A 15,853-nucleotide genomic window follows, 5' to 3' on the forward strand; every position below is an offset into this window, starting at 1 on the left:
CGTGCCCTCAGGCTCCTGTATCTTCTACCCGATGGAAGAAGAGAGAAGAGAGAATGACCCGGGTGGGTGGGGTCTTTGATTATGCTGGCTGCTTCACCAAAACAATGAGAGGTAAAGGCAGAGTGCAAGGAGGGGAGGCTGGTGTCCGTGATGCGCTGGGCTGTGTCCACAGCTCTCTGCAGTTTCTTGCGGTCCCGGGCAGAGCAGTTGCCGTACCAAGCCGTGATACATCCAGATAGGATGCTTTCTATGGATGCTTTTTATCACTGATATATGTTGTGAAATTTGTTGTTTTGCGGCAGCAGTACAGTGAAACATAAAAATTAATGTTACAGAAATAACAAAATAGTACAAAAGAGGAATAACGAGGCAGTGTTAACAAGGCACACACAGCCTCTGGCCAAAGAACTCCAGACATTCACAGTCCGAAGAAATTTCATAGAACATAGAACAGTCCAGCACGGAACAGGCCCTACAGCCTATCAATGTTGTGCCGACATAGCTAATCCCTCCTACCTACAGAATGCCCATATCGCTCCATTTTCCTCTCATCCATGTGCCCATCCAAGCCCCTCTTAAAAGCCCCCAATGAATTTGCCTCCACCATCCTACCAGGCAACGCATTCCAGGCATCCACCACTCTCTGAGTAAAAAACTTACCCCTCGCGTTTGTTCTGAACCTACCCACTCTCACCTTAAATACATGCCCTCTGGTATTGGATCGCTCAATAATGGGAAAAAGATATTGCTTGTCCACCCTATCTATGCCCCTCATAATTTTATACACTTCCAACAGATCACCCCTCAGCCTCTGCCGCTCCAGAGAAAAGAGCCCAAGTTTGTCCAGCCTCTCCTGAGAGCACATGCCCTCTAATCCAGGCAGCATCCTAGTAAACCTCCTCTGCACCCTCTCTAAAGCCTCAATGTCCTTCCTGCAGTGAATTTCTTTTCATGTCAGTCCTCAACGTTCACCCTGCTGTCCTGGGAATGATTCAGCACTTCGGCCTTGAGGAAGCAACCTTGAAACGTCGACACTATCGATCCCTCTCAGGATCTAGTGGCAGAAATCAGGGAGGTGCAGGGAAAACTCCCACTGGCATGTTAGCTGCAGCTCAAATGTCTCAGGACAAACTATCCAGGACAAGGCTGCTCCCTTGTTTAGCACGTCAGCCACCACTTCATGCATTCACTCCCTCCCCAACACTGGTGCCGTGTGCTCCATCTACAAAAGGCACTTCAGTTACTTACCCCGGCTACTCCAACAGCACCTCCCAGACCTGTAGCCCCTACCACCCAGGAGGTCGAGGGCAGCAGCTGCAGGGGACCACCACCATCTCCGGGTCATACACCACACTGACTTTGGAAAATATTCCCTGTCTCTCAGCGTCAGTGCATCTAAAACCTGGAACTCCTGTAGATAAAATTATCAGAGGCCTAGATAGTGTGGAGAGATTGTTTTTCCCGGAGTGGAAATGTCAATTCCTGAAGAGCATAGCTTTAAGTTGAGAGGCGGAAAGTCCTAAGGGGATTTATGAGGCAAGTTTTTTTACTCAGAGAGTGGTGGGTGCCTGGAACGGGCTGCCAGGAAAGGTGGTGGTGGAAGCAGATACCATAGCAACGTTTAAGAAGCATTTAGACAGACACATGAACAGGCAGGGAATGGAGGGGTGTGAACCATATGCAGGCAGATGGGATTAGTTAGATTGGCAATATGGTCGGCACAGACATGATGGGCTGAAGGGCCTGTTTTCCTGTGCTGTACTGTTCTATGTTCCAACTCCCTCCCCAACAGCACTATGAGACCACCTTCACCAGAAGGAATGCAGCAGTTAGAGTCATAGCGTCGAGCAGCAAGGAAACAGGCCCTTTGGCCCAACTGGTCCATGCTGACCAAGGTACCCACCTGGGCTAGTCCCATTTGCCCACGTTTGGCCCATATCCCTCTAAACCTTTCCTATCCATGTACCTGTCCAAGTGCCTTTTAAAAGTTGTTATTGTACCTGCCTCACCCACTTCCTCTGGCAGCTCGTTCCATATACTGACCACCCTTTGTGTAAAAAAGTTGCCCCTCGAGTTCCTATTAAATCTTTCCCCTCTCACCCTAAACCTGTGCCCTCTAGTTCTTGATTCCCTAACCCTGGGAAAAAGGCTTTCACCCTATCGATGGCCCATGAGTTTATTGAATTTTTATTGAAATTTTATTGGATGTTTGTTATTGAATGACAGAAGAGGCGCCCTTTCCAGTTTAATAAACTATTTCCTACAGCCGGGTGACAAAATCTGAACACAATACACCAAGTGCGGCCTCACCAGCATCTTGTACAATTGCAACATAACCTCCCAACTCCTATACTCAGTGCCCTGACTGATGAAGGCCAGCCTGCCAACTGCCTTCTTTACCACCCTGTCTACCTGTGGCACCACTTTCAGGGAACCATGTAAGATAAGATAAGATGACATCAGATTTCTTTATTAGTCACATGTACATCGAAACACACAGTGAAATGCATCTTTTGCGTAGAGTGTTCTGGGGGCAGCCCGCAAGTGTCGCCACACTTCCGGCGCCAACATAGCACGCCCACAACTTCCTAACCCATACGTCTTTGGAATGTGGGAGGAAACCGGAGCACCCGGAGGAAACCCACGCAGACACGGGGAGAACGTACAAACTCCTGGAAGGAGATACTTCCCTTAAGAGTGTGGATTTAAGGTCAAAATGAAAAACACCATGATGCTAATCCCCACCCGACTTCCCCACACACCCCCCCCCCCCACCACGCTTCTTCTCTTCTTCCCTTCCCCAGCCTCTCTCTCTTTTTTCTACTTTTTTCCCCTCTCTCTCCATACCTTTGACCCATCCCCCGGTGGATCTGCTCCCCTCCTCCCCCGTACCTGCCCATCACTATCTCTTACCTGCATCTACCTATCACCACCCTGTGCCCACCACCTCCCCTCTTTTGTCCACCTATCACTGCTCTGCTTTTCCCCCCTATATAATTGGGCTTCCCCTTTTCCCATCTCTGTGCTGAAGAAGGGTCCTGACCCGAAACGTTGACCGCCTGCCACAGATGCTGCCTGGCCTGCTGAGTCGTGTTTTCATCCAGATTCCAGCATCTGCAATCCTTTGTTTCTCTGGATTTAAGGTCATTGGCAGAAGGTTTCAAGGGACGTTGAATTCCGTTCAATCAACCAGTAGTGGGGGTCTGCAAGTCACTGACAAAGGGAGCAGGCAGAAACACTCATCACGTTAAAAAGTACGGGCCGTCCCTGGTAATGAACGGGTTCCACTTTTACAGACGTCTATAAGTTGACTTTGTCCACAAGTCAGAAAATACACAAAAACCACTCGATATGGCAGCCATACCTCCACAATGTTGTCATAACATTTCTAACACAGTAGTGTAGCGGTTAGCGTAACACTTTACAGTGTCAGCGACCCAGGTTCAATTCCCGCCACTGTCTGTGAAGAGTTTGTACATTCTCCCCGTGTCTGCGTGGGTTTCCTCCGGGTGCTCCGGTTTCCTCCCACACTCCAAAGACGTATGGGTTAGGAAGTTGTGGGCGTGCTATGTTGGTGCCGGAAGAGTGGAGACACTTGCGGGCTGCCCCCAGAACACTCTACGCAAAAGATGCATTTCACTGTGTGTTTCGATGTACATGTGACTAATAAAGAAATCTTATGTTATATATTGCAATGAATGGAATTAAAAGCACAAAAACTGATAAGTAAGAACCATTACTAAAACTGAGAGGAAACTACACTGCTTTGGATTATCTGTTGAAAATTCCTGCAATCAAGCTCAGGTGAGGCCAAACAAATATGCAATAAAACAGAAAATGCAGGTCAGGCAGCATCTGTGGAGAGAGAAGTGGAGTTAATGTAGCATTTTGAAGGTGGAGAAAAAAGGAGAATAGAAGTTAGAAAAATGTGCATTCCTTCAAGGCAATATGTTACTGTCTTCCAAGTAAAGCTTCTAATTGGGCTCATGCACATGTAATTAAACTGGTTTTAATTTGAGTTACATCATTGTCATGCAAAATAAATCTCATCCAGGGGCTTGTCACCGAACACGCCAACAATCTTTCATAGATGTACTGTTGAAAGTATCCTGAGTGTTTGCATCACGGTCTGGGACGGCAATTCAAATGCGCAGGAACGTAAGAAGCTGCAGAGAGCAGTGGACTCTGCCCAGTACATCACGGGCACATCCCTCCCCACCATCGGGAATACCTACAGAAGGTGCTGCCTCAAGAAGGCAAAATCCACCATCAAATATCCCCACCATCCGGGCCGTGCCATCTTCTCGCAGCTCCCGTCGGGCAGGAGGTACAGAAGCCTGAAGTCCCACACCACCAGGTTCAGGAACAGCTACTTCCCTTCAACCATTCGGCTCTTGAACCAATCTCCACAACCTCAATCACTACCTAAGTATAGCGACACTATGACTGCTTTGCACTACAGTGGACTTTGTTTCTTTTTATTCTAATTGTGTTCTTTCTTGTAAAAATTATGTGCAATTTATGTTCAATTTATGTGAATGTTGCATATCTGATACTCTGTGCCTGTGATGCTGCTGCAAGTAAGTTTTTCATTGCACCTGTGCATCCATGTACTTGTGTAGATGACAATAAACTTGACATTGACTTTGACTTTGAATATCACACATCTCACTTGTGCCTTGTGGATGGTGGAAAGTCTTTGTGTTGTCAGGAGGTGAGTCACTCACTGCAGGATACCCAGCCTCTGACCTGCTCTTGTAGTCATGGTATTTATGTGGCTGACCTACAATGGACTTCTTTTGTTCTAATTGGTATGTCACCACCCACCCTGACAGTCTCCAATGCACCTGAACCCATGGTCACCACAACAGACGTAAGAACCGGCTTCTAGAGAGTGAACCCGAGGAAAACATCTGGCCTGGATGTTGTCCTTGGCTGTGTCCTTAGATCCTGCGCAGATCAGCTGGTGGGGGTATTTGCAGACATTTTTAACCTCTCCCTGCTTCAATCTTATTGTCTACCTGCACTGCACTTTCTCTGTAGCTGTGACACTTTACTCTGTACTGTTATTGTTTTTACCTGTACTACCTCAATGCACTCTGTACTAACCCAATGTAACTGCACTGTGTAATGAATCGACCTGTACGATCGGTATGCAAGACAAGTTTTTCACTGTACCTTGGTACAAGTGACAATAATACACCAATACCAATACCAGTCTGAGATTCCCACCTGCTTTAAGAAGACCACTATCATACTGATACCAAAGAAAAACAAGGAAATGCAAAAAGATGCATTACACTGTGCATTACCTTAGCTTACCTTAACATGCCTTAATGACATAACGTGCCTCTGACATTCACCATCATGAAGTGCTTGGTCATGGCACGCATCAGCTCCAGCCTCCCAGACAACCTCGCCTACCGCCAAAACAGGTCTATGGCAGACGCCATCTCCCTGGCCCTACCCTCATCTCTGGAGCATCTGGACAGGAAAGACACCTACGTTAGACTATTGTTTATTGACTACAGCTCTGCCTTCAATACTATAATTCCAAGCAAACTTATCACCAAACTCCAAGACCTGGGACTCAACATCTCCCTTTGTGACTGGATCCTTGACTTCCTGACCATCAGACCGCAATCAGTGAGGATAGGCAGCAACGCCTCGGGCACGATTATTCTCAACACTGTTGCCCCACAGGGCTGCATCCTCAGCCCTCTACTCTACTCCCTATACACTTATGACTGGCCAGATTCTGCTCTAACTCCACCAAGAGGTTTGCAGATGATACCACTGTAACTCAAATAACGATGAGTACAGGAAGGAGATAGAGAGCTTAGTCACATGGTGTCATGACAACAACCTTTCCCTCAATGTCAGCAAAACAAGAGACTTCAGGAAAGGGGGCGGTGTACATGCACCTGTCTACATCAACGGTGCTGAGGTCGAGCGGGTTGAGGGCTTCAGGTTCCTAGGAGTGAACATCACCAATAGCCTTTCCTGGTCCAACCATGTAGACACCCTCAGGAGGCTAAAGAAATTTGGCATGTCCCCGTCAACCCTCACCAATTTTTATCAATGCACCATAAAAAGCATCCTGTCTGGATGCATCACGGCTTGGTACGGCAACTGCTCTGTCCGTGACCGCAAGAAACTGCAGAGAGTTGTGGACACAGCCCAGCACATCTCGGAAACCAGCCTCCCCTCCACGGACTAATCAAAGACCACACCCACCCCAGACATTCTCTCTTCTCCCCTCTCCCATTGGGCAGAAGATACAAAAACCTGAAAGCACGTACCACCAGGCTCAGGGACAGCTTCTATCTCACTGTTATAAGACTATTGAACAGTTCCCTAGTATGATAAGATAGACTCTTGACCTCACAATCTACCTCATTATGACCTTGCACCTTATTGTCTGCCTGCACTGGACTTTCTCTGTAACTCTAACACTTTATTCTGCATTCTGTTGCTGTTTTACCCTGTACTACCCCAATGCACTGTGTAATGAATTGATCTGGATGAACGATATGCAACACAGGTTTTTCACTGTACCTCAGTACATGTGATAATAATAAACCAATTCCAATTCCAGTTCCTTGACTTCCTTATCGGGAGACCACAGTCAGTGCGGATCAGTCACAACGTCTCCTCCTCACTGACAATCAACACTGGCACACCTCAAGGATGCGCGCTTAGCCCACTGCTCAAACGCCTTTTATAAATTCGCCGATGACACCACTGTTATTGGCAGAATCTCAGATGGCGATGAGGAGGTGTACAGGAGTGAGATAGATCGGCTGGTTGAGTGGAGTTGCAACAACAAAGTTACACAATGTCAGCAAGGATTAATTGGGGACTTCAGGAAGGGGAATTCGGGAGAACACACACCAGTCCTCATTGAGGGGTCAGCGGTGGAAAGGGTGAGCAGCTTCAAGTTCCTGGGCATCAACATCTCAGGATCTACCTTGGGCCCAACACATTGATGCAATCACGAAGAAGGCACGCCAATGGCTCTACTTCACTAGGAGTTTAAGGAGATTTGGTACGTCACCAAAGATTCTTACAAATTTCTACAGATGTACGGTGGGGAGCGTTCTGACTGATTGCATCACCACCTGGTATGGAGGCTCCAATGCACAAGATTGAAAGGGCTGCAGAGGGTTGTAGACTCAGCCAGCTCCATCACAGGCACAACCCTCTCCACCATTGAGGACATCGTCAAGACATGTTGCCTCAAGAAGGTGGCACCCATCATTAAGGACCCTTACCATCGGGGAGGAGGTACAGGAGCCTGAAGACCGACACTCAATGATTCAGGAACAGGTTCTTCCCGTCCGCCATCAGATTTCTGAATGGTCCATGAACCCATGAACACTACTTCGTTATTCCTCTTTTATACTATTTTGTTATTTGTGTAACATTAATTTTTATATCTTTCATTGTACTGCTGCCGCAAAACAACAAATGGACAGCTTCTGTCTCACTGTGATAAGACTACTGAATGGTTCCCTTATACGATGAGATGGACTCTGACCTCATGATCTACCTTGTTGTGACCTTGCACCTTATTGCACTGCACTTTCTCTGTAGCTGTGACACTTTACTCTGTACTGTTATTGTTTTTACCTGCACTACATCAATGCACCCTGTACTAACCCAATGTAACTGCACTGTGTAATGAATTGACCTGTATGCAAGACAAGTTTTTCACTGTACCTCGGTTCAAGTGACAGTAATAAACCAATTCCAATAATAAATCTGATTCTGATTCTTAATTGTGTTCTTTCTTGTAAAAATTGTGTATAATTTATATTTTTGTTTGTGAATGCTGCTTATCTGACGCTCTGTGCCTGTGATGCTGCTGCAGGGAAGTGCTCCACTGCCCCTGTGCTCACATGGACCTGTGCAGGTGACAATAAACTCGACTTCGCCTTTTGCCGCTGCGGTGGTTTGTCCTCCGCCGCAGCCCGTCCCCCCGACCTGCCCCGCTGCAGGCGCCATCTTTGTGCGGGGCAGATTGAAACCCAACGGTGTAAAATTCATCTTTAATTTATTGATTTACCTGAACGGAGTTTAAAGCAAATGTAAAGGTGCCGGCAGCCGGTGGCTGGGCTGTAATTAAAGAACATTAAGTTTGTGGAGGGGTTGGGGGAGGCTCCTCCCCGTGCGCCTGCGCCTGCGCGGTGACCCCTGCCCTCCCTCTCTGGCCGCCGCTCCGCTGGACGAGACGCAGGTGGGAGGCGGGCGGCGGAATCCGCGTCCATCCGCCGGCGGCAGCGGCGCCCCGACCCCCGGCCGGTGCCCAGCGCAGCCCGGGGCCGCCGCCCGCACACCCCCGCCCGCGATGGTCGGGGGAGAGTCCGGGCGGAAGGTCCCGCGGGCCGGGCCGCAGGCCTCGGGGTGTCGCGGCGGAGGGGACGGGACCCGTGTGGGGGGAGGGGGTCGGGGTGGGGTTGGGTGGAGGGGGGGGAGAGGGGTCGGGGGGAGTGCGGTGTGGGGCGTCGGGGAGGGGTGGGGTGGAGGGGAGAGGGGAGGGGGGTCGGGGAGGGGTGGGGTGGAGGGGAGGGGGGTCGGGGAGGGGTGGGGTGGAGGGAGGGGGGTCGGGGAGGGGTGGGTGGGGGGAGGGGTCGGGGAGGGGTGGGGTGGAGGGAGGGGGGTCGGGGAGGGGTGGGGTGGAGGGAGGGGGGGTCGGGGAGGGGTGGGGTGGAGGGGGGGTGGGGGGGAGATGGGAGAGGGGTGGGGTGGGGGGAGATGGGAGAGGGGTGGGGTGGGGGGGAGATGGAGAGGGGTCGGGGGGTTGGGGAGGGGGAGGGGAGGGGGGAGAGGGGTGGGGGGAGAGGGGGGGTGGGGGGGGAGAGGTGGGGTGGGGGTGTGCTGGGGATGGTGGGGGGAACTGTGTGTGGGGATCGGGATCAGGGGATGGGATCAGGATGATGGTGAGGGGGAGTTTTGGGCCGGGGGAGGATCCGAATGCTCGGGCTGTGGAGTCCTTGATGCGTTGAGATTTGGGGGATTGATTCCTGGCGGGTCTGGGTGTGGGTCTGATCTTCATCTTCTTTAAACTTCCTGCTCTCAGCTTAAAGCTGTGTCCTCTAGTATTTGTGCTCTGTACTCATAATTAACCATTTTATTAAGTAGACGATAGGGGTTAATTACTGAGTTTATAATGTTGTGTTAGGGCACAGTTCACCCTCTCAGACACACATCCACACACTGTGGAATAGTGAGTGTCTGACCCGTGAGTCTTGATCAGACAGTTGAAGGTGCTCTGGCTAAATGCAGGATAGGTTCAGCCCAGGCTGCTCAGTGCTGTGGGCATCGATCACCCTGCAGAGAGGAACCTTGTTTTCTTCCTATCCTTATCAGTCCAGTAACACCGGCTGATGGGGACGCTAGATCACGTACACTCCCGTTACCTATTCACGTGTGGCCCGCTCAGTGCTGGGTGGTGTGGTGTGCTGCTGCTCATCTGCTGAATCTTCAGACAGAGCGAGCTACTCCTCTACCTTGGTTCAGTGGTCTGCTTAAGGCTCATTAGACAGTGCTCTTTATCTCTGAGTCAAGGTTTGCAGTCTTCTGCTCCACACCTTTCAGTACAGGGCTCAACAGGCTGGATGCTGAGAGGGTTTCCCTCAGCAGGAGTGTCTAGAACCAGAACTCAGTCTTGGAATATCAGGAAAGTCACTTAGGATTGAGCTGAAACCTGGCGATGGGTGAACTAGTAGAATTCTCTATCTCTAGTCTGGAGACCAAGTTGCTGAATACATGTAAGGAAGAGAGATTTCTGAGCACAAAATGGATGTGGGGAGAGAACATGGATAAGGTGTTTGCGAATGGAGATCAGCTATGATTGTATTGAGATGAGGCTCGAGGAGCTTTGTGTCCTACTATTTAATTTTCTCTAGTATTATTAACACTACATCTGGGGTATTATCACTCAGGATGCTCAATTATGAGGCTCTGTCTGCCCTTGGATGTAAAAGGCTCCATGGATGCTGTTTTGCAGTCATTAAGTTGGAAAAATTGCAAGAAGATTTACTTGCCAGGACTCGAGGGCCTGAGTTATAGGGAGAGGTTGGCCAGGCTGGGACTTTGTTCCTTGTAGCATGGGATACTGAGGGGTGACCTCATAAACGTGTATAAAATCACAAGGGGCATAGATAGGGCAGACAGTCGTTTTCCCAGAGAAAGGGAATCAAAAACAAGAGGGGATGGGTTTAAGGTGAGTGGGGAAAGGTTTAAAAGGACCTGAGGGGAAACTTCTCATGCAGAGGGTGGTGTCTGTGTGGAACGAGCTGCCAGAGGAAGTGGTTGAGGCAGCTACATTAACAACATTTAAAAGACATTTCGACATTGGATAGGAAAGGTTTAGAGGGATATGGGCAAATGGGACTAGTATAGGTGGGCACCTTGATTAGCATGGAAGTTTCCCCTGATTCCCTTGCTGATGCTTATTCTGTTCCCACGTTGCTGTCAGTGGGAGCTTACTGTGTGAAAGTTGTCTTGTGCTTCCTCTATTGTGATGGCCTGACCTTGAGTAATTGTTTGCAAAGTGTTTTGGGGTATCCTGGTGTGTGAAGGATGCACGTTCTGCATCCATGTCCTGTTCCACGGCTCCTGTTACATTGCTACTGTGCTGCCTTCTTTCAGAATGGCTCCTCGAAAGGGAAAGGAAAAGAAGGAAGAGCAGGTGATCAGCTTGGGACCACAGGTGGCTGAGGGGGAGAATGTTTTCGGAGTTTGCCACATCTTCGCTTCCTTCAACGATACCTTTGTCCATGTAACGGACCTGTCTGGCAAGTGAGTAAATGATGACACAAACGTATTGGGCAGACGTCGTGGGTAAAACCACCAGATAGGACAACATAGGGTGTAAGCAGCTGGAGATGCACACTGGGTTGTGCATCATAGGGGCAGCAGGGGAATTTGGGACCAAGCTTGGTGAAGGCTCTGCTGTGCTCAGTTACCCAGACCCCAGCACACGAACACATTGTTAGAACCGAACTCAAGTGTTCTACGTTGCCCGTAGATGTAAAAATTGACTGCCCGCCAGGATGACAGGAGGCGGTGGGAGTGCAGGATCAGCTCTGCCCCAGCTGCTCAGTGCTGTGGGTGTCGTTTCCCCCTGCAGAAAGCAACTCGATTTCTTCCTATCCTTGTCTGTCCAGTAACCCCGGTTGATGGGGACGCTAGATCACGTACACTCCCGTTACATATTCACGTGTGGCCTGCTCAGTGCTGGGTGGCGTGCTGCCGCTCAGCTGCTGAATCTTCAGTCTGTCAGACACAGAGCGAGCTGCTGCTCTACCTTGGTTCAGTGGTCTGCTTGAGGCTCATTACACAGCACTCTTTGTCCCTGAGTCAAGGTTTGCAGTCTTCTGCTCCACACCTTTCAGCACAGGGCTCAACAGGCTGGATGCTGAGAGGGTTTCTCTCAGCAGGGGTGTCTAGAGCCAGAACTCACACTTGGGATACAAGAGAAGTCACTGAGGATTGAGCTGAGAAATCTCTTCACTCGGAGGTTGGTGAACTGGTGGAGTTCTGTCTCTCTCGTCTGGAGACCAAGTTGCTGAATACAAAGTCAATTGAGTTTATTGTCAGAAGCACAAGTACAGCTTGTTAAAGGTGCTACAGAAATGCAGTTTGTTTCTTTAAATCCTGGTCTCATTCAGGAAAAGAAAACCAATGGATCTTGTCCAAGTCATGGTGCAGAGGTGTGAATTTTGTCTTCTGATCCTGTCCGTGAGAGAAAATTTGGGGAACAACCCTCTCCAATGCAAACTAGTCGGCTTTTAACAGCAGCAAGTTCCTGCAACCCGCTACCCCGTAAACTGCGTGGGTCGGTGTGACATCCAGATGCCTGACCTGAAGTGTTTTCTAATTCTTTCCAGGACCAAAACAGCTGGACCTGGAGCACAGTCGGCCATGAGAGCCCTGGCTCGATCTGGGATGAAAATTGGGCGGATCAGTAAGTTGGTGCGTTCACGGGACCCCTGTTATCGTGCAGGATAACTTCACCCCAACTGTTCAGTGCTGAGTGTGTCGTTCCCCCTGCAGAAAGCAATACGTTTCCTGCTATCCTTGTCTGTCCAGCGACTCCCTGGCTGATGAGGACGCAAGGTCACGGACAGTCACTCAAACAATCCCTGAAATTCAAGTATTCATCGGAAGTAGAGTTTATTATCACGTGCACAAGTACACGTGTGCACATGTACACGTACGCACAGGTACAATCAAAATCTTACTTGTAGCAGCATCCCAGGCACTGGCCATAAAATAGTGTAGGAGACTGAGGGGTGACCTGAGGTGTATAAAATCATGAGGGGCATGGGTAGGGTGAATTCACAGTGTGTTTCCCAAAGAAAGGGAATCAAAAACTCGAGGAAATGAGGTTAGGGTGAGAGGTGAGAGATTAAAAGGACCCGTAGGGCAACTTCTTCACACAGAAGGTGGTGTGTATGTGGAATAAGCTGCCAGAGGAAGTGGTTGGGGCAGGTGCAGTAACATTTAAAAGACGTTTTGACAGGTACATGGATAGGAAAAGTTTAGAGGGATACGGGCGAATGGGACTAGTATAGGTGGGTATCTTGATCAGCATGGATGAGTTGGGCTGAAGGGCCTGTTTCTCTGCAGCATTACTCTGTGACTCTGAGAAGTTTTTCCTTCATTCCCATGCTGATGCTTATTCCATTCCCACGTTGCTGTCAGTGGGAGCTTACTGTGTACAGGTTGTCTGCTGTGTTTCCTCTATTGTTTGACCTTGAGTATTTAATTGTTTGCAAAGCATGTTGTGGGAATCCTGGGGTGTGAAGGATGCACGTTTTGTATCCAGGTCCTGTTCCACGGCTCCTGTTACATTGCTACTGTGCTGCCTTCTTTCAGAATGGCTTCTCGAAAGGGAAAGGAGAAGAAGGAAGAGCAGGTGATCAGCTTGGGACCACAGGTGGCTGAGGAGGAGAATGTTTTCGGAGTTTGCCACATCTTCGCTTCCTTCAACTGGTAAGTGAGTAAACGATGATACAAACGTACAGGGCAGACATCGTGAGTAAAATTACCAGATAGGACAACATAGGGTGTAAGCAGCTGGAGATACACACTGTGTTGTGCATCATGAGGGTAGGAGGGGAATTTGGGACCAAGCTTGGTGAAGGCTCTGCTGTGCTCAGTTACCCAGACCCCAGCACACGAACACATTGTTAGAACCGAACTCAAGTGTTCTACGTTGCCCGTAGGTGTAAAAATTGACTGCCCGCCAGGATGACAGGAGGCGGTGGGAGTGCAGGGTCAGCTCTGCCCCAGCTGCTCAGTGCTGTGGGTGTCGTTTCCCCCTGCAGAAAGCAACTCGTTTTCTTCCTATCCTTGTCTGTCCAGTAACCCCGGCTGATAGGGACGCTAGATCACGTACACTCCCGTTACATATTCACGTGTGGCCTGCTCAGTGCTGGGTGGTGTGCTGCTGCTCAGCTGCTGAATCTTCAGTCTGTCAGACACAGCGAGCTGCTCCTCTACCTTGGTTCCGTGGTCTGCTTGAGGCTCATTACACAGCACTCTTTGTCCCTGAGTCAAGGTTTGCAGTCTTCTGCTCCACACCTTTCAGCACAGGGCTCAACAGGCTGGATGCTGAGAGGCTTTCTCTCAGCAAAGGTGTCTAGAGCCAGAACTCGCACTTGGGATACAAGAGAAGTCACTGAGGATTGAGCTGAGAAATCTCTTCACTCGGAGGTTGGTGAACTGGTGGAGTTCTGTCTCTCGTCTGGAGACCAAGTTGCTGAATATAAAGTCAATCGAGTTCATTGTCAGAAGCACAAGTACAGCTTGTTAAAGGTGCTACAGAAATGCAGTTTGTTACTTTAAATTCTGGTCTCATTCAGAAAATGAAAACCAATGGATCTTGTCCAAGTCATGGTGCAGAGGTGTGAATATTGTGTCTTCTGATCCTGTCCGTGAGAGAAAGTTTGGGGAACAACCCTCTCCAATGCAAACTAGTCGGCTTTTAACAGCAGCAAGTTCCTGCAACCCGCTACCCCGTAAACTGCGTGGGTCGGTGTGACATCCAGATGCCTGACCTGAAGTATTTTCTAATTCTTTCCAGGACCAAAACAGCTGGACCCGGAGCACAGACGGCCATGAGAGCCCTGGCTCGATCTGGGATGAAAATTGGGCGGATCAGTAAGTTGGTGCGTTCACGGGACCCCTGTTTCAGTGCAGGATAACTTCACCCCAACTGTTCAGTGCTGAGTGTGTCGTTCCCCCTGCAGAAAGCAATACGTTTCCTGCTATCCTTGTCTGTCCAGCGACTCCCTGGCTGATGAGGACGCAAGGTCACGGACAGTCACTCAAACAATCCCTGAAATTCAAGTATTCATCGGAAGTAGAGTTTATTATCGTGTGCACATGTACGTATGCACAGGTACAGTCAAAATCTTACTTGCAGCAGCATCCCAGGCACCGGCCATAAAATAGTGTAGGAGACTGAGGGGTGACCTGAGGTGTATAATATCATGAGGGGCATGGGTAGGGTGAATTCACAGTGTGTTTCCCAAAGAAAGGGAATCAAAAACTCGAGGAAATGGGGTTAGGGTGAGAAGTGAAAGATTAAAAAGACCCATAGGGCAACTTCTTCCCAGGGCAACAGAGAGTGGTACATATGTGGAATAAGCTGCCAGAGGAAGTGGTTGAGGCAGGTGCAGTAACATTTAAAAGACGTTTCGACAGGTACATGGTAGGAAAGGTTTAGAGGAATATGGGTGAATGGGACTATTATAGGTGGGCATCTTGATTAGCATGGATGAGTTGGGCTGAAGGGCCTGTTTCTCTGCAGCATTACTCTGTGACTCTGAGAAGTTTCCCCTGATCCCCTTGCTGATGCTTATTCTGTTCCCACATTGCTGTCAGTGGGAGCTTACTGTGCGCAAGTTGTCCTCTGCGTTTCCTCTATTGTCTGACCTTGAGTATTTAGAAACATAGAAAAACTGCAGTACAATTCAGGCCCTTCAGCCCACAAAGCTGTGACGAACATGTCCCTACCCTAGAAATTACTAGGCTTACCCATAGCCCTCGATTTTTCTCAGCGCCATGTACCTATTCAACAGTCTCTTAAAAGACCCTATCGTATCCACCTCCACCACCGTCGCCGGCAGCCCATTCCATGCACTCACCACTCTCTGAGTAAAAAAACTTACCTCTGACATCTCCTCTATACCTACTCCCCAGCACCTTAAACCTATGTGCTCTTGTGGCTACTGTTTCAGCCCTGGGGAAAAGCCTCTGACTATGTACCCGATCAATGCCTCTCATCATCTTATACACCTCTATCAGGTCCCCCCTTATCCTCTCCAAGGAGAAAAGGCCGAGTTCCCTCAACCTGCTTTCATAAGGCATGTTCTGCATTCCAGGCAGCATCCTTGTAAATCTCTTCTGCACCCTTTCGATGGCTTGCACATCCTTCCTGTAGTGAGGCGACCAGAACTGAGCACATTACCGTAAGTGGGGTCTGATCAGGGACCTATATAACTGCAACAATACCTCTTGGCTCCTGAATTCAGTTCCCTGATTGATGAAGGACAATACACCATATGCCTTCTTAACCACAGAGTCAACCTGTGCAGCCGCCTTGAGTGTCCTATGGACTCGGACCCCAAGATCCCTCTGATCCTCCACACTGCCAAGAGTCCTACCATTAATACTATATTCTGCCATCATATTTGACCTACCAAAATGAACCACTTCACACTTATCTGGGTTGAACTGCATCTGCCACTTCTCAGCCCAACTTTGCATTCTATCTATGTCCCACTGTAACCTCTGACAGCCCTCTATACTATCCACAACACCCCCAACCTTTGTG

The 15,853-nt window shown here is 49.3% G+C and overlaps 1 protein-coding gene across 1 annotated transcript; it reads left to right on the forward strand.

Annotated features, from left to right (window-relative positions):
- The first annotated feature begins 8,190 nt into the window (after window positions 1-8,190).
- On the forward strand, window positions 8,191-14,183 carry LOC127569311 (40S ribosomal protein S14-like). Its single transcript, XM_052013829.1, has 5 exons — window positions 8,191-8,239; window positions 10,657-10,806; window positions 11,898-11,982; window positions 12,889-13,005; window positions 14,099-14,183. Exons 2-4 carry the CDS (start codon window positions 10,658-10,660, stop codon window positions 12,955-12,957), a joined length of 303 nt encoding a protein of 100 aa, XP_051869789.1. The 5' UTR covers window positions 8,191-8,239; window position 10,657; the 3' UTR covers window positions 12,958-13,005; window positions 14,099-14,183.
- Window positions 14,184-15,853: the final 1,670 nt, after the last annotated feature.

Source organism: Pristis pectinata, chromosome 4 (genome assembly GCF_009764475.1).
Source record: "Pristis pectinata isolate sPriPec2 chromosome 4, sPriPec2.1.pri, whole genome shotgun sequence".
Classification (NCBI taxonomy): Eukaryota; Metazoa; Chordata; class Chondrichthyes; order Rhinopristiformes; family Pristidae; genus Pristis; species Pristis pectinata.

Excerpts from the sequence above, each read along its gene's own strand:
- LOC127569311 (XM_052013829.1), top strand. The coding sequence starts at position 10,658 with ATGGCTCCTCGAAAGGGAAAGGAAAAGAAGGAAGAGCAGGTGATCAGC. Across the intron at positions 10,807-11,897 it reads GTAACGGACCTGTCTGGCAA|GACCAAAACAGCTGGACCTG; the intron begins GTGAGTAAATGA and ends AATTCTTTCCAG. Across the intron at positions 11,983-12,888 it reads TTGGGCGGATCAGTAAGTTG|AATGGCTTCTCGAAAGGGAA; the intron begins GTGCGTTCACGG and ends GCCTTCTTTCAG.